This window comes from Hippocampus bargibanti, linkage group LG07 (genome assembly GCF_051943395.1).
Source record: "Hippocampus bargibanti isolate YZ-2025 linkage group LG07, ASM5194339v1, whole genome shotgun sequence".
NCBI classification, from domain to species: domain Eukaryota; kingdom Metazoa; phylum Chordata; class Actinopteri; order Syngnathiformes; family Syngnathidae; genus Hippocampus; species Hippocampus bargibanti.
The window spans coordinates 3,771,617-3,790,643 of record NC_142740.1 but is presented as its reverse complement, the minus strand read 5'-3'; the positions used below and the strand labels follow the sequence as shown (position 1 = coordinate 3,790,643).

Below are 19,027 nucleotides of genomic sequence, written 5' to 3'. Positions count from 1 at the left end.
GCATTGTAAATTTGTTTGAGGATCTAATGAAAACAGATCGGGTAAACTGAGTCATCAAAAAAAAAATCACACTTTTAAAACTGTGAATTCATCAATAAAAATGCAGGCAAATATTGTTTTATTACAATGGAAGCAAGTAGAAATATATAAATACAGTAAAGTCTCGTTATATCGATATTCAAGGGAGTCCGAAAAAATATCGATATAACCGGTACTATCGATATATCCGACCCTGTTTGCATGTAATTTTCTCTGTGCGTGCATAGAAATAGTATCGATATAACCGGGACTATCAATATATCCGATATCGATATAACGAGACTTTACTGTATCTGTTTGCTGGCTATTGGCTATCTATTTGCTAGCTATTACCTATGTATTCATTAGCTATTGGCTATCTATTCGCTAGCTATGAGCTATTCGCTAGCTAATGGCTATCAATTCGCTAGCTATTAGCTATCTATTCACTAGCTAATAGCTATCAATTCGCGAGCTATTAGCTATCGATTCACTAGCTATTAGCTATCTATTCACTAGCTAATAGCTATCAATTCGCGAGCTATTAGCTATCGATTCACTAACTATTAGCTATCTATTCGCTAGCTAATGGCTATCTATTCGTTAGCTATTAGATATCTATTTGCGAGCTACATAGCTTACTATCTATTTGAGTTACTTCGGGGTTGAGTGAACACTGGCGTGTGTGGCTGCCAAGATGGTGCCGCGGAAATGGCTGCCTTTCCAGCTGCTCCTGTATTTTCTTTTTCTACTTCTTTCTTTCCTTTCCTCTTCCTTTTATAACTTTGCTGCTGTGTTACTTCCGGGTAGAGTGAATGCTGGCGTGAATGGCTGCCGCTGCTCACCCACACACAAAAAAAAGTTCCTATCCCGTGACTGTAAAGTGTCTTTAAATGTATTATAATTAATAATATTATTATTATTATTATTATTATTATTATTGTTATTATTATTATTATACAAATCAATATATATGTATTGTGTTGTATTTTGTACAGCTGCCCCCATTTCAAGCTCAGATAACTCCAGACAGATATAACTTAGGAATTAACTATTTTTTTCCCTTATGAAAGAAGAGAGTCCAAGGATTCGTATTATTATTATTATTATTATTATTATTATTATTATTATTATTATTATTATTATTATTATTATTATTATTATCGGGCTATGCAGCTGTCTATCTAGCTAGCGAGAAGTCTGGCTTTCTAGCTAGTAGCTATCTATCTGGCTAGCTATTAGCTATATATTTTGAAACACCTTCCAGAGATCAACTTGATATTGTCCAATTGGGACAAATTTTGAAGATTTTGAAGAAGTTTGATGACCTGCCATTAAATATGAAACTCCAATTCAGTATGAAACTTCAATAACTCCACAATTGGAAGTCCTTTTCACTTGACAACATGAAATTTGGTAGATCTGTCCATCATTAGCAGACCCACAAAAAAACTCTCAAGAAGCCTCGCCTGGGGAAAAAAAACCCAAACAGGAACTCTGTCATTTTGATTGAAGGGTGTTTAAGGCTAAGAGCTAAAGCGCTAAGCGCTCTCCAACAAGAGGCCTCTTATTGCTTTGGCTCAGTGTCTTGCATCCTAATTCATCTCAGCGTGGGAGAAAGACTCTCAATCTCAACAACCCTACCCTTCTAAAAAAGAAAAAAAAAAGATGTCTGCCATTCTCCTGCCATGTGGGAAGCACGGCCTGTCGCGCAGCATGGCAACAAAGACGACTGGAAGACAAGGAGACGTTTATATGCCGTCAATACTGCAGAGGCAATGAACTCGCTCACTTTCCCCATTGTGGAATGATTATAAAATAGACAGAAAAAAATAGACTACGATGGAGAAGTTTTGGGAAAACAAAAAATAGGCAAAACGTCTGAATTAATTAAACCATGTATCTTCTCTTCATTCACTGCCATTCCCGAATTTATTCAGGAATTGAAAATATGACGTAGAGCGCCATTTACGTGAACAGAACAACGCGTTGGCAATCATCGCAGCCTATTTGGGTGTTTTTTTCGTGGTTCTAACGCTGAAAAACCACAACCAAAAATAAATACATAAATAAATACATTACCTAGCTGGCTACCTAGCTAGTTATCTATTTGCTATCTATTAGCTATCTGGCTAGCTAGCTGGCTATCTATCTGGCTAGCTATTAGGTAGCTATCTAGTTAGCTAGCTATTAGCTGGCTAGCTATCAGGTAGCTATCTAGTTAGCTAGCTAGCTTAATAATAATAATAATAATAATAATAATAATAATAATAATAATAATAATTATTATTATTATTATTATTATTATTATTATTATTATTATTATTATTATTTTTATTATTATTATCCATTTCATTTCTAAGCGCCTTTCAAAACTCTCAAGGTCACTTTACAGTCACAGGATATTTTTTTTTCTGTGGGTGAGCAGCGGCAGCCACAAGCGCCAGCGTTCACTCAACCCGGAAGTAACTCAAATAGATAGGAAGCTAGAGAATATATCGGTAATAGCTAGCCAGTTAGATAGCTAGCCAGATAGATAGCTGCTAGCTAGATAGCCAGATAGATAGCTCACTAGATAGACAGCTGCTTAGCCCGATAATAATAATCATGATAATAATCATGATAATAATAATAATAATAATAATAATAATAATAATAATAATAATAATAATAATAATGCAGGTAACATCCGACCTTCGACCAATTCGACTTACTCAATATTCTATGGGTCCTGGAATTTGAGTGAAAATGACAAAACCCTGACACAGTAGTTGACACATTTTTGCAAATGTCTGGCAGTGAATGAGATAAACACAGATACACACCACATGACGGATAGACAATACGGCAGCTTCTACTTCATAAAAAAAGTGCATATTGTATAAAAATATAGATTTTTAATTTCCTCAGAGCCTCATAACAATATTTTGGAGTGACTGCATATCATAGTTGTGTTTTTCAATTAACTTGAGCCCAACACAAAAAAAAAACAATCAAAAAGGTGCATATCTGAGAAGCCATGTTGTCATTTAGTCAGCCATGACGCGACACAGGGTTAAATTAGGCCAAACGTTAAATATTTCACGAGGCATTTATTATTGACGTACGGCTTTAACTCGGCGAGCAGACTGCATATCCAGTGTCTCCTCCGTAGGAAATGCTACAAGGTAAACTTTGAAAAGTACATTTTAGTTTAAAAAAATCTAGATTTGGCCTCAATACTTCTGTGTAAACTCTAAGTCATATAGGAGTGGCCCATCAATGAAAATGTTTCTTCAGCCGTCATTACATGAGGAACTAGATAAAATTATCGCAGAGAAAACACCTACAAGGGATCATTCCTTGAGATGGTGAAACAAGAAGGCTACGTTCCTCATCAAGTGTTTAATGCTGATGAAACCGGCCACTCCATTCCATCAAGCCATCAACGACCATCACAATTGTAAATAAAACCACTTTATTATATAGTACAGTTTATTTATTTAATTATAATACCATAGCACATTTATTATACATAACATAAGGTATATTTTGTGTAGTTTTAAGGTTTAGAAAATTAGAAAGTAGAAGATTATGTTTCATGGGGACCTGGGAACGGATTATTCTCATTTTAATGGTTTCCCATGGGAAATTAATTTTTGGGATACACACTTTTCACCTTACACACTCCGTCTGGGAACTAATTAAGTTCGTAAGCCAAGGTATGACTATATTAACCAAAATAACATGATTGGCATTCCATCTACTACCCTCCAAATTGAAATACGGGTATGGTGACAACTTACTGGTCGTGTTTCCTGACATCTGGATGATACATTTGCTCTCTTTGCTCATCTCCCTGGAGTTGAAAGGCCGGACACGGACCGCCACCTTCACCGAGGCTCCCGCCATGGTGCGCCGCCTTTCTTCGCCGACCTATTTGGGCTCTGTTCGGCGAGAATCGAAAAGGGAATGCTGGTTACTTTTACTGTAAGTATGTCAATGAATAAAAAAAAAAAAACAATGGCAACTTCCGATAGACTAGAGCTGGACATTTACAGATGAGATGGATTTATGACTGCTATTGATGAAGATTATCATTCACTCAATTGACTGGGATGAGTCACGCTTTTTCCCGACACACATTAGAGTGACAGCATTATGGTTTTTAAGTTCTGCGACACCCGGGAATGTGGCTCCTATACTCCCGGGACACGTTCTCACCGCGCCTGCACATCTTTTGTCCGTTCTCCACTTTATCATGTGTCGCTATGGCAGCAGCTGATTATGCATGCGGCGCCATTGTCCCCAAACGTTCGGCTTTAAGGTTAGATTCTTTCTTGGACACCAGAAAGTCTTCGGTTGTACTGACTCACACACCATAGAGTATTGATTCACTTGAATCACATGAGTCAGTGGTGTTTAGAGTGAATCCGTTAGCTTGAGTCAGTGACGTGAGTTTATGGAGTCTGTTTTGGTTATAGTGGGTACCTCAACTCGAGCAAGTGGATCGAATCATCCTGGTCTGTGGTGTTTCCAGTGAGCCTGATGATTAGCTTGGGTCAGTCCGCAAGATTGCGTCAGTGAATTGATCATATTGAATCAGCTAAATTGAATCAATGGACCAAATCATTTGGCTCTCTTGTGTGAGTCTGTTGACTGGAGTCAGTGACCCGAATGACTTGAGTCCGTCGTATTTCTGGTGATTTCCTTAAAGGACAACCGACACCTCCGGACAAGTTGCATCCATAATTTGTAAAATCACTTCAAATGACATCGACTGAGCGCATTTTACAACGATTCCACGGCATACAGCTATATTTTACATTTTAAGACTCGTGCTGAATATTCAGGAAGTCTTGTTTTCGAGTTGATGACGATCCCCTAAGTGACGTCACGGAGGGAACGCCCATGACCGAGAAAGCGACACAATGCATTTTGAGTACTTTTGTTTCATCTGAAAACACCAGGTTGATTAGAATTAGAATTAGAATTAGAATTAGAAGGAAAACGACATAAATAACGCGATGGTGAATCGTTGTGTGTCGCAACCAATTGCGGTAACACGCATAAAGAAGGTGTAAGTTTACACAAATACCCAGCAGACAAATCATCCCATTTCCAATGGAGCTTGGGTGCCATCTTGTGCATTTTCTGGTACGTTACATTGGAGTCCCGACGGCTCAAATTGATACGGAAGGACTTCTTTAATCGATTGCAAACCTTTATTCTTTCCTCTTCAGAACTATTTGAATCATATTCATAACTGGAGTAGTAACAAGAAAGCATCTTCTCCGAATATGAACTCTCTGAAGCCATTGTTTTGATTCTGGAGCAAGGCAGTTTGTGATGGAGTATCCTGGTGTGACGTCACGAACAAAGGGGTGGGACTTTCTGAATCTGCCCAGTTCCAAGCTCATTTAGTGGCCGTTTTGGGACACTTTAAGTCATTTTTATTGCCATTTTGCATTTGACTAAAAATATCAGCCTGCGTGTTTTGGGTATTTTAGATGCTATAAAACGTTTTTTGATGTCAGGTAGGAAACAAAAAAATGGTGTTGGTTGTCCTTTAAGTGGAACAAACTACTTTACTAAACGGTAGGTCAGAAACATGCTAGTGACATAAGTGACTCCTGGAGGCACATTGAACATATTATAGACATGGCTATTATCAGAATTAACCAATCACATGTAAGCCCATTCAGTAACACGGCTGTCACCATTTAAAGTGCCTTTGATTAAAACCAAATGAAGTTCAGTTTTTCCACTTTTATAGTCGTGGTTTTTAATATCCTGGACGATAAGAAGATCAGACACTGAAAGGCTGCGTTGACCAAAGTAATCGGACACCGCTTGGGTGTTTTCGACCTCGAAGGCGTCCGCTTACTTCACATGTAGTTCCGCTCTCTTCTCCGTTTCGGTGTTATTTTGCTAAATGGGCACACTTGAAGGGCTACTCCCTTGATGCTGTCAGAAATGAGGTGGTATAGTGGTGTATTGGTGCGTCATGCTTTTTTTTGCTGAGTCATCAGGGTTACCACCTTTGCAAAGTAGCACCTAAATGAATATCATGTGCCACCCATTCAGGCTGTTAAGTGTGGGATCTTCTTTGTCAGATGGCTCATATAGTAGTGTGCCCCTCCCCACACATAAACACACACATACAAACAACAATTCTTTTCGTTTTTTAAACCTATTTTTTTTTCCATTTTTGCATGATTTTTTTCTATATTTTTTTCCACCAGTAATAACGACAGAGGCCAGTCAGGGCGGTCACCGAGCTGGTGATGACAAAAGGCTGCACCTCATGTCCCTCTTAGGATGTCAAATTCTGACAGAAATTAGCTCAATTTTGACAAATAAACGTATACAATCCGAGAAATGTTATATGGGAAAAGAAATTGCGCATTAATTAAACAGTGTCAACAATGTTAATTCGTCTAAATTCCTCTAAACTGCGTTAACGTTCCATAATATTATTAATATTATACAATAACGTGTAACCATGATAAGTGTCCCGTGGGAGGCAGTGGCTGTCTACTCAATGGCCGCACCCTGAGCCCACGTCGGTGGGATTTAAAAGACACTTACTCTCCCACACACCTAAACGCCAAAAACGGACAAATTGTATAGAATAAAAGCAAAATATTAATAAAATAGTACCTACGTGACGATAGCACCGTGTTTGTGGACCTCAGTCGTATTTTCAATTGGCTCCTTCCCGCCTACGACCACCAGTCTCCATCAAGGCGGAAGGACTCGGTGTCCTCTATCGACCCGTGAAAGGAGGTGTCTTTTCGGGGTAGGTGGTGGCCGTTGACCAGCTGACCAGCGAGTTTGGGGTCTGGAGTGGATGGTGGAGTCCAAAATGGTTGTGTCGGAGGAGGATGCTAAACCGAACCACGGGGAGGCAACGTCACAGCCGAGGGAGGGAATAGCAGTGATGCAGTAGTCGGAACAGCCCGGTGTGGGAAGATGGACGGTAGGCGGAAGAGCTCGTAGGGAGGAGTGCACCTAGCTCGCCGATGTGTGACGTCATACCAAAAGCTAAATATTTTATTTATATATATATATATATACTATATATATATATATATATATATATATATATATATATATATATATATATATATATATACTATATATAAACAAAACTACACACGAAAAAAACAGCAGTAGTTGTTTGGATTGACGAAAAGTACTTTTATTGTAGAGTTGAGTGACATTTGAACTTAAACCATCCACCATATTCATCACACAGCAAAAAAAGGTGAGGGAAAACAAACACAATAACAACCATTCCTAACATATTCTTGGGGTAGCCTCAAGAAAATAGCTTTTTTTAAAGAAATTAAATTCAAGTAGACGCAGAACTTTTAAAGGACAACCCACACTATTTTTTTGTTTCCTAACTGACATTAGAAAAACGTTTTATAGCAACTAAAATAGCCAAAACACGCAGGCTGATATTTTTAGTCAAATGCAAAACACCAATAAAAATGACTTAAAGTGTCCCAAAACTGCCACAAAATGAGCTCGGAACTGGGCAGATTCAGAAAGTCCCGCCCCCTTGTTCGTGATGTCACTATTGGTCACACACTGCCTTGCTCCAGAATCAAAACAATGGCTTCAGAGAGTTCAGATTTGGAGATGATTTCTTGTGACTCATCCAGTTATGAATATGATTCAAATAGTTCTGAAGAGGAAAGCATACATGTTTGCAATCAATTAAAGAAGCACTTCCGTATCAATTCGAGCCGTCTGGACTCCAATGTAGCGCCCAGAAAATGCACAAGATGGCGCACAAGCTCCCTTGGAAATGGGCTGATTTGTCCACTGGGAATTTGTGTAAACTTACACCTTCTTTATGTGTGTTACCGCAATTAACTGCGACACACAACGATTCACAATTGTGTTATTTATGTAGTTTTCCTTCTAATTTTGCGATCAACACTGTGTTTTCAGACGAAAAAAAGTACCCAAAATGCATTGTGTGTCGCTTTCTCAGTCAGTGACGATACCGACGGTGACGTCACGGTAGGCAACGTCGTCATCAACTCAGAAACAAGACTTCCTGAATATTCAGTGCGAGTCTTAAAACGTAAAATATAGCTATATGCGGTGGAATATTTGTAAAATGTGCTCAGTAGAAGTCATTTGAAGTGATTTTACAAATTATGGACACAACCTGTCCGGAAGTGTCGGTTGTCCTTTAAGGATGACATTGTGTAAACTGTAAATGGTTACTATCAGAGCAATATGCAAAGTCAACATTATATACCAGCGCCTTTCAAGTCAAATTCGCTTAATTTGGACATTCGGGTATGTTTAAAATTTAAAGTCACTTTCATATACCTGCTGTGTCATGCATAGAGGACACTAAAATACTGGGTTCGTGAGTCGGATTAAAAACGGCTTGGTTCTGATTGTGGATCCGTGTATTCACGACAGATTCAAATGATTTTTTTTGTATCTCACATAATTCCATTTTATGCTTCACCGACTCGCAGTTTCGAATTACAGTGATACCTTGGTTTACAAACTTAATTGGTTCCCAGACAGAGTGTGTAAAGTGAAAAGTGTGTATCCCAAAAGTTAATTTACCATAGGAAACCATTAAAATGAGAATAATCCGTTCCCAGGTCCCCATAAAACATAATTTTCTACTCGTCTAAGCCTTAAAACAACACAAAATATACCTTATTTTATGTATAATAAATGTGCTATGGTATTATAATTAAAGAAACAAACAGTACGGTATAATAAAGTCGTTTTATTTACTTTTGTGATGGTCGTTGATGGCTTGATGGAATGGAGTAGCCGGTTTCATCAGCATCAAACACTTGATGAGGAACGTAGCCTTCTTCTTTCACCATCTCAAGGAATGATCCCTTGTAGGTGCTTTCTCTGCGATAATTTTATCTAGTTCCTCGTCAATTGTGTTCTGTTTAGCTGTTTTGATAGCTTTTTGCATCAAGTGTACAGATGGCTTGTGCGGGTTGTTTGTGGAGCCTGATTGATGGGAATTTTAACCTTGCAGTCTACACTTTGCCTTTGAACTATCAAAGTTGAAACTCTGTCACCGTCATCTGCCTGTCTCTTTAATGTTTAAACCACCCCCATCACTGCCGCGTTCTTGACCAATCACGTGGCTTTAACCGAAGACTGGGGTCACGGAATAAAGGGCAAAAACAGTCGGCTGCCATTTTGTTGTTAGAAGAACGGGCTCGTTCGCGAATGACACATCACTCATTGAGGCAGCTCCGTGTACGAAAAACATTCGGATGCCAAAGTAAAATTTTCTGAAATTTAACGTTCGTAAACCGAAAAGTTCGTAAGCCAAGAGGTTCGTAAACCGAGGTAGCACTGTATTTCATTGTAGTTTGTCACCCTTCAAGTTAGTTGACTTGTCAGAAGCATCACAGTGTCACAATGAAGTATCGGCTCAGTGAATCGATAGTCAACTCGGGTGATTTATTTGTAACACTGGAGATTTGTCGGTTCTCTGAATAAAGCAATGAAGTCATATCGGTCCAGTTAATCGAGTTCGAGGGCTCAATGCAAACTCATGGACTCGGGCGATTGGCTTCTTGACTGTGCTGAATCAATTGACTAAGTTCACTTTATTGAGCAAGCTAGCCCTAATACAAAACACAGTGGATTCAGCTAGCTGATAGCTAGCTACAGTAGTTAGCCTTTGGCAACAAAAAACACTTTGGCTTCGTTTGTGATGGAGTTTAAAAGTTGTTCCTGGACGAGAACGTCACAGGGATTTAAATAAACTAATAATAATAATAATAATAACATTAAAAAAAGAAGAAAAAAAGAAAAGAAAAAAAATAAAAAAGAAAAAAAGAAAGAAAAAAAATAAATAAAAAATTAAAAAATTTAAAAACATTACAAATTAAATAGCAATAATTAAAAATTAAAATTAAAATTAAAATAAAAAAATAAATACATAATAAATTATAAATAATAAATAATAAATAATAAAAAATAAAAAATAAAAAATAAAAAATAAAAAATAAAAAAATTAAAAATTAAAAATTAAAAATTAAAAATTAAAAATAAAAAATAAAAATTTTAAAATAAAAAATATTTAATACATAAATAATAATAATAATAATAATACATTTCATTTTGATGCTAGTGCGACAAATTTCTGTCTATGTATTGAGTGTGTTTCTTTACACTCGAAATCCAATATCTTCATGTCATAGGGGGTGCTTGCTATGAGATAAATAATACTGCGGGTGAATATATTTTTACACCAACAAAAATCCTGTCAAAACGTGGCACCAATTGTTGCAAGGGGGATGCACTGACTTAATTTTCCTGCATCCAGCACCTAATTAATATCTTAATATGGTACACAAGGTAAACAAGTGCAACCCCCCCCTCCCCCTCAAATCCGAGTATGGAGGTTTCCATTTTGAGCCCCAGCCATTCGGTTACAAGATGGTGTAAAAAAAAAAAAAAAATGCTAACGTCAACCCCCTTGTGGAGTCACTGAGGCACGAGTTCCTTCAGCGATGCTAACGCCGAATGGATGCGCACATGTAGCCTGTTCTCAAAGTCATAGCCTGTGAAATCCTCCTAGAACCAGAAATCGAGAATTTAAATAATTATCATCTTAGCTTGTCATGCTAATTCTGCGTGCTCATTCATTCAGCATCTGCAGCAGCAGATTAACTCATTCACTGCCATTCCCGTGAGAGCGCCATTCCCAAATTTGTTCGTTTTTTTTTTTTTTTTTTTCATGCTTGGGTGCCGATAAAGCACTGGCCAGACCTTTGGCAATGTTTTTTTTCCATCCACGAGGGGCAGCATTTACCTTTTGTCCATGTTCACGCTTTGTTACAACTTCAGCTGTTGTTAAAGCGCTATATAAACTAATATGTATGTATTGCATGGTATTTTGGACACCCACCCTCATTTCAAGATTAGATAACTCCAGACCCACATAACTTAGGAATTAACTTTTTTTTCTGACGAAAGAAGATTCCTTCCACCGCATTCGTCTTTGTAAGCTCTCAGTCGTACAGGAGTGGTCCATGGATGAGAAGGTTTCTTCAGCCGTCATCTGTACTTTTTGAAGTACCTTTGAAGTACCTTCAAAAAGTACAGATGACGGCTGAAGAAACTTCCACCGCATTGAAAGTTTATGTAGTCCTAAAACTCAATATTCTCTCTTCGATCTTGGAATTTGAATGAAAATGACAAAAACCCTGGCACCGGAGTGGACACATTTTTGCACATCGTCCGGCAGTGAATGAGTTAAATAAAATATTAGCATTCAAAGAACAGATTTTGATGGTCATATTTACCTTTGCTTGAATGAGGAAAGATCTCCCCTTCCCTACTGTCTGTTTTGTGGGAACACAAAAGTAACGTTAGAAAATCACACGTAACACATAATAATAATAATAATAATAATAATAATAATAATAATAATAATAATACAGTAAAGTCTCGTTATATCGATATTCAAGGGAGTCCGAAAAAATATCGATATAACCGGGACTATCGATATATCCGACCCTGTTTCCATGTAATTTTCTCCGTGCGTGCATAAAAATAGTATCGATATAACCGGGACTATCGATATATCCGATATCGATATAACGAGACTTTACTATAATAATAAGTTGATGACGATGCCGTAAGTGACATCACGCGGGGAACGCACCGGACCGACAAAGCGACACACAATGCATTTTGGGTATTTTTTTTTGTCTGAAAACACAGTGTTAGGAAACCAAAAAAAAATGGTGTCGGTCGTCCTTTAATAAAAAGGCAAAAGACAATTGGACTGACCTCGGGTTTGGCTAACAGCACGCAGCCCAACTCGTAGACGGCGTACGGCTGAACGTACGAATTTGTCTGACGTCCGTACTCGTCTCTGGCTGCCATTTGGAAGGACTGTACAAAAATTGTCCCACGATAAACATCAATGTGAGGGTCGTTTTTCGGCGCTGTTCATTTACCTGGATGGCATCTCTATTGTTGCCATGACATTTATGGACGGCTCCCAGCAGGAGATGTTTCAAACCGCGGCACGACGTTTCATCGAGACGCTGCAGCACTGAACACAGATCAACTCCCATCAAATCATGCTGTGCACCCGTGACATGAACACCATCATAAAAACGCTTCAAAAAAAAAATCAAACCCACGGTTTTGATTGTCACTTTTTGTACCTTGATTCATGACCTGCAGTTTGGAGGAGGAGCAGTTTGGAAGGGCTTTCCACAGGTACAACACTTCAATGACGCCCAGGATGCAAAGTTCTCGGCTAAGGGTGATTTTTCTCAAACGCTCAGCCTGCGTCAGAGACACCCGTCAAAGACACACCAGAATTAGCGAATGGCTGCCGCTGCTCACCCGCACACAAAAAAAAATTACGTGACTGGAAAGTTGTCCTTGAGAGTTTTGAAAGGCTCTTATAAATGCAATGTATTCTTCTTCTACTACTTCTTCTTCTTATTATTATTATTATTATTATTAATTAACCAAAACCATGAATCCAACAGACATGAAAGACTCAGTGAAGACACACATTATTAATAATAATAATAATAATAATAATAATAATAATAATAATAATACATGTTATTTCTAAGCGCCTTTCAAAACTCTCAATGTCACTTTACAGTCACAGGATAAGTTTTTTCTGTGGGTGAGCAGCGGCAGCCACATGCGCCAGCGTTCACTCAACCCAGAATAACTCAGATAGAAAGTTAACTAGCTAATAGATAACAAATAGATAGCTAGCTAGATAGCTATCTATTCTATCTATCTAAAGCAAATAGATAGCTAGATAGCTAATAGATAGCAAATAGATAGCAAATAGATAACTAGTTAGATAGCTAATAGACAGCAAATAGATAGCTAGATAGCTAATAGATAGCAAATAGATAGCTAGCTAGATAGGAATAATAAAGGTCGAGCATTTCGTGAACTGCCAGACGATGTCCAAAAATGTGTCCACTCCATTGACAGGGTTTTTGTCATTGTCACTCAAATTCCAGGACCCACAGAATATTGAGTTTTAAGTTTACATAAACTTTCAATGCAGTGTTAGAAAACTTGGACTGTCTTCTTTCATCAGAAACAAATAGTTAATTCCTAAATGATATGGGTCTGGAGTTATATGAGCGTGAAATGAGGGCAAATGTCCAAAATACAATGCAATACATCCATATTGGCTTATATAGAGCTTACGACCATTTCGACTTACGACCGAATTCCGTTTGGTCGGAACGGAACTCGGTCGTAAATGGGATGTTACCTGTATTTGCTATGTATTAGCTGGTTAGCTAGCTTGCATGCTGGGTCCGAGAGGACAGTAATTTCATCTGTGCTGTATGTCATGCATATTAGCATATTTGACAATAAAGCTGACTTCATCTAAGGCAGTATAAAGCATCACAGGTGTGTACATGTGACTCCAAAGTGACCTTGAGAGTTTTGAAAGGCGCTTAAAAATACAATGTATTATTATTATTATATTATTTATTCAACACTGTTGTTTTACAAGCCATACCCGTTTAACAGCAAACTGCTCAATCTGATTATTTTTCCTCTTGAACAGCTTCTGCACGTCTTTGAAGACCCCACTGGCACCATCCAGGTCACCCGAAGCTCCTTGACACACTAAAAAAAAAACAACAACATGGCGCTGAAAACAAACCCGTCGACGCACAACACGTAACGCTAAAAGGTAACATCCCACCTCCTGTCAAGTAAGCATAGTAGCACTGCGACCATCTTGACTCATTCTTCAGTCTTTCAAAGGACTGGTGAGCATCCTCGAAGTTCATCTCGATCATGCTGCACCAGCCTGACCAAGACAGATTGAAACAAACCGGCAATATTTATATAAACCCCAACCCCCCCCCCGACGAGTCACGCTAACACCCGGCGAGTTGCTAAACGTACCGATTTCATACAAACACACGTGCTGTATTTCTCTTTGGCCGGAAGCTAGTTCCAGTGCGTCGTTGAAGCAGGCCAGAGCGCTGTTGATGTGACACTAAGGATACATAAAGACACCCACATGATCCTGGACACTTCACTGCTGTCTTTTTTTTTTTAATCACTGTCCAGAAAGCTAGCTAAATACCCACGGTAAACCCGCGCTCTCATAATATCTCATCAACTCTCGCTTATCTAGAAACTAGAAAATTTCCGTATCTCTGGCTACCCTACAACATCTCTCCGCCTGACCAAATCATTGTAGATAAAGGACAAGCTAACTTGCTAACATGCTTATCTCACATCCTATCTAGTGCTGTATACCAGAAAAGTAGGAAATTGGATTTAACCAGCTAAAATAGTAGCCATTGCTACTTTTTTTTTAACGATGAAAAAGTTTTTTCAGCCGTCGTCTGTACTTCTCTGAAGGTGTCGGACGTTTCGCTTCTAATCCGAGAAGCTTCGTCAGCGAACTAAAATTTGTTGGTAGCTCTGGCCCTATATTAGCAAAGCAGAGGTCTGGCACTGCCACATTTAGACATTAGGGATATATATACAGGTAACATTCGACTTATGACCGAGTTCAGTTCTGACCAAACGGTCTTAAGTCAAAATGGTCGTAAGTCGAAATACATTCTAAATGTTGAATAGAGACTCGGAGGCTAAATGACTCTCAAACTCCCCCCTCTGGTGCCATCACACGGTCGATTGCTGCGCGAGAGTGAGATGCTGGCTGGCAAAAATTGTCGTACGCGTTACTGGCCTGCTAGCGCGTCGCGGTGGCAGGCGTAGAATTAAAAATTTTTAAATAGGGCCTGGAGTTCGTGGTCGTAAATTGAGCCGGTCGTAAGTTGGATGTTACCTGTATAGGGCCATCAGCATGTCTAAGCCTACGTGGTAACGTCCTAAGAAGTCTGTTGCAAGCACGGCCAAAATTAAACCTCATATAGGGCCAGAGTTACCAGCAAATTTTAATTCGCTGACGAAGCTTCTCGGATGAGGAGCGAAACGTCCGACACCTTCAAAGAAGTACAGATGACGGCTGAAGAAACCTTTTCATCGATGGACCACACCTGAGACAACTGAGAGCTTACACAGACGGCTTTGTTTTCTTCTTCAAAACTGTCTTCACAAATATTTAGATACTGTATATCCAGGATCACAAAATAGACATCTCAATTTGAGACGTGTTCCAGTGTTGTTTTTCTGAAAAGCTCCAATTTCCCATGTTCATGAATGCAGCATATTGTCAGCATCCCTACCTCCAACCTGTGTACGCGCCCCTTGAAGAAGATGAAGAGGGAGGAATTCGGGTAGACGAGCGACTTCCTGTGCAGGATCTCTTTGGCTTCTGTCAGGCCAGCGTGAGAATCGCATCCGTCTAGCGCAAAGAAGGGCAACACGACCGTGTGGTACCACAATAAGGCCAACCTGTAAGACCCCACATAACTGCATTGGTAATAAAAAATACATTCTAAAGGGGTTATCTGTCTGTGACGTACAGTGATACCTTGGCTTACGAACTTAATTGGTTCCCAGACAGAGTGTGAAAAACGAAAAGTGTGTATCCCAAAAATTAATTTCCCAAAGGAAACAATTGAAATGAGAATAATCCGTTCCCAGTTCCCCATAAAACATAATTTTCTACGTTCTAATTTTTTCAGACTTAAAATACACAAAATATACCTTATTTTATGTATAATAAATGTGCTATGGTATTATAATTAAAGAAATAAACTGTACTTTATAATAAAGTTGTTTTATTTACCTTTGCGATGGTCGTTGATGGCTTGATGGAATGGAGTGGCCGGTTTCATCAGCATTAAACACTTGATAAGGAACGTAGCCTTCTTCTTTCACCATCTTGAGGAATGATCCTTTGTAGGTGCTTTCTCTGTGATAATTTTATCTAGTTCCTCATCAATTGTGTTCTGTTTAGCTGGGTTGATAGCGTTTTACATCAAGTGTACAGATGGCTGATGCGGGTTATTTGTGAAGCCTGATTGATGGGAATTTTAACCTTGCAGTCTACACTCTGCACTCTGGGGGCGGGGGATAGAGGACAAAAACATGTCGCCTGCCATTTTCTTTTTTGTAGAATGGCTTCACTCTTTCTCTGTCGATAAACCCCACCCCCTCACTGCTGTGTTCCTGACCAATCACGTGGCTTTAACTGGCGACCGGGGGCGGGGAATAGAAGACCAAAACAAGCCGGCTGCCATTTTCTTGTTAGGGGAACGGGCTCGTTCGCGAACGACACATCACTTATTGTGGCGCTCTGTGTGTATCCCGAAAAATAGTTTGTATGCCAAGGCAAATTTTTCATAAATTTAACATTCCTCATCCGAAAAGTTCATAAACCAAGGGGTTCGTAAACCGAGGTATGACTGTACTCACGTCGCTAGAGGTGCCTTCATATCCTTGCTTTCGCTAGCATAGGCCAGCGCGGCGAGGCCTTGGAGGCGATCTCCGGGAAAGCCCAGCAGGTTGATGATCTTTAGAAGGTGTGGGGGCACCATGGAGATGCAGAGATGGAACAGGCCGTAACCGAAGCTCACCGAGCCCTTCAGGCGGTCCAGGGCCTCCGTCGTTACTCCGCCTTCCACCTGATTGTGGTTGGCGTTGTCGGGCATGGTGGTGGTGGTGGTAGCGGTGGGCTCAGCGGTGGGCTCCTGGCAAGTAGCCTGTAGCTGGCTAATGTCGCTGTGACATTTGTTGTACATCTTCCATGCCTTGCGGAGGATCCAGCCGCCTTTGATGTATGCTGCCTCGACATAAAATACTTCATTTATGAAGAAAATATACACAGGAAAGGCACCAACACAGCTTTCGGAAGAGAACTACTCACGAGTAACTCACACGCTCATAAAAGCTCACATTAGCCACAGTAGCTAAGTAGCGAGCAACTAGCCCTGTTAGCTGCTGCCTTGCTAGCTAGGTACCTACTGCCTCGCTAGCCAGCTAGATAGCTACTGCCTAGCTACTTACTGTCTCGCTAGCTAGTTACTGCCTCGCTAGCTAGCTGCTGCCTCGCTAGCTATCTAGCCACTGCCTCACTAGCTAGCTAGCTTGCTATTGCCTCTCTAGCTAGCTAGATAGCTACTGCCTTGCTAGCTAGCTACTGCCTGGCTAGCTAGCTATCTACTGCCTGGCTAGCAAGCTAGCTAGCTACTGCCTTGCTAGCTACCTACTGTCTCGCTAGCTACCTACTGTCTCGCTAGCTAGCTACCTACCGCCTCGCTAGCTAGCTACTGCCTCACTAGCTAGCAAGCTTGCTATTGCCTCGCTAGCTACTACCTTGCTTGCTAGCTGGCTACTACCTCGCTAACTAGCTACTACTACTACTACTACTACTACTATTCCTAACAAACGAATCATAACAAAGATGATTCTTGTTGTTCCAACAAACTCGAATGACCATAGTAACTCGTGGTCCATACCACAAACGTGCCGGAAATTATGGAACTGACCTGAGAGTTCCTGCTTGACAAAGGAGAGCACAGCCAAGTAGACCTGACAGTCGGCGACAATGATTTGTCTTTGCAGACGGTCTACCACCACCACGCCGGACCTCTGAGAATCCATCTGTACACCCAGAGGACATTTAAAATGCCAATACAAGTAACATCCGACTTACGACAGAGTTCCGTTCCGACCAAACGGTCGGTCATAAGTCAAAATGGTCGTAAGTCGAAATCCATTCAAAATGTTTAATAGAGACTCAGAGGCTAACTGACTCCCAAACTCCCCATCTTAAAATGTTAAAGATAGGGTCTGGAGGTCATGGTCATAAGTACGGGTGGTCGTAAGTCGGGCCGGTCGTAAGTCAGGTGATACCTGTATATGATGGATGATCATATGCAACGGCATTATACTGCAGTTTTAGTTGTATTAAGTTCATCCTGTCTTCTTGATATCTAATTTTAAACAGATTCTTTACTTACAGACAGTGTATTGTCGGTGTTCAAATACCTGACATGTTTCGCCGTCTACTTCCGCCTTCCAGGCTGTAAGATAAGAATGTGTTTTAAATTATATTGCAGTTATGTTTTTGTTTTTTTTCTGTGTCAAGGCAAACCATAATTTAGACTTTCCTTACTAAGCCACAGGAAGCAAGCCACAGAGTATAGTAAATACAACCATCCAGAGTATTATCTTACGCATTATTATCGTTTATGCTGTATTTTTTTAACGTGTTGCTACTCCTAGCATTACGTCCAAGTACCGTATTTTCCGGTGTATAAGGCGCACCGGAGTATAAGGCGCACCTTCAATGAATTGTGTATTTTCAAACCTTTTCCAAATACAGGTAACATCCGACTTACGACCGGCTCGACTTACGACCACCCATACTTACGACCTCGACCCCTGCACCCTGGGTATTTTAGATGCTAGAAATCGTTTTTCTGATGTCAGTTAGGAAACAAAAAAAATGGTGTCGGTTATCTTTTAAAGAAGGTAGGAGGCTGATCAAACTATATACACAAGCCATTAAAAATTTCCATCTGTCAAAAGTTTCACAGGTGGGTCTGAAAAATCATGTGGAAAATAAATATGTGTGGACTGTACAGACACTGACACTCTTCTTAATCTTGTTTCTGATGGTCTCCAGTACGCCGACGCTGTCGCTCTCACACAGCTTTTCGGTGGTCTTCAGGTCGTCGCAGGCTGTCTGCATCTTCTCCTCTTCGAATGTCATCATGGCATTCTGAAAATAATCCAACACAACTGTATCGATCGTTTTAACATGACATTCCATGTACAGTACAGTGAGACCTCAACTTACGAAATTAATTGTTTCCCAGACAGAGTGTGTAAGGCGAAACGTGTGTATCTCAAAAACAAAATTCCCATAGGAAACCATTAAAATGGGAATAATCTGTTCCCGGGTTTCCATAAAATATACTTTTCAACTAAATAAGCCTAAAAAACTACACACAACATACCTTATTCTATGTATAATAAATGTGCTATTGTATTGTAATGAAAGAAATACACTGCATTGTATCATAAAGTCATTTTATTTGCATTTGTGATGGTCATTGATGGCTTC

General features: G+C 39.7%; 2 protein-coding genes across 13 annotated transcripts in view; both read right to left on the bottom strand.

Annotated features, from left to right (window-relative positions):
• kif1aa (kinesin family member 1Aa) overlaps positions 1–6,950 on the bottom strand; it is a 56,280-nt gene extending 49,330 nt beyond the window's left edge. For all 12 annotated transcript variants that reach the window (XM_089000478.1, XM_089000472.1, XM_089000484.1 and 9 more), the window contains exons 1-2: positions 6,665–6,950; positions 3,804–3,944 (exon numbers count right to left, since the gene is read on the bottom strand). In XM_089000478.1, the coding sequence (XP_088856604.1) occupies positions 3,804–3,909 (106 nt within the window). In that variant the 5' untranslated portion in view covers positions 3,910–3,944; positions 6,665–6,950. The remainder of the gene's footprint in view (positions 1–3,803; positions 3,945–6,664) is intronic.
• A 3,191-nt stretch (positions 6,951–10,141) lies between these two features.
• Positions 10,142–19,027, bottom strand: part of LOC148895160 (tetratricopeptide repeat protein 39C-like) — a 12,194-nt gene continuing 3,308 nt past the window's right edge. Inside the window, exons 3-14 of the mRNA XM_089001179.1 lie at positions 18,554–18,682; positions 17,445–17,559; positions 16,372–16,738; positions 15,237–15,405; positions 13,939–14,032; positions 13,733–13,840; positions 13,544–13,653; positions 12,198–12,321; positions 11,985–12,082; positions 11,815–11,919; positions 11,325–11,363; positions 10,142–10,593 (exon numbers count right to left, since the gene is read on the bottom strand). Coding sequence (XP_088857305.1) covers positions 10,504–10,593; positions 11,325–11,363; positions 11,815–11,919; positions 11,985–12,082; positions 12,198–12,321; positions 13,544–13,653; positions 13,733–13,840; positions 13,939–14,032; positions 15,237–15,405; positions 16,372–16,738; positions 17,445–17,559; positions 18,554–18,682 — 1,548 coding nt within the window. The 3' untranslated portion in view covers positions 10,142–10,503. The remainder of the gene's footprint in view (positions 10,594–11,324; positions 11,364–11,814; positions 11,920–11,984; positions 12,083–12,197; positions 12,322–13,543; positions 13,654–13,732; positions 13,841–13,938; positions 14,033–15,236; positions 15,406–16,371; positions 16,739–17,444; positions 17,560–18,553; positions 18,683–19,027) is intronic.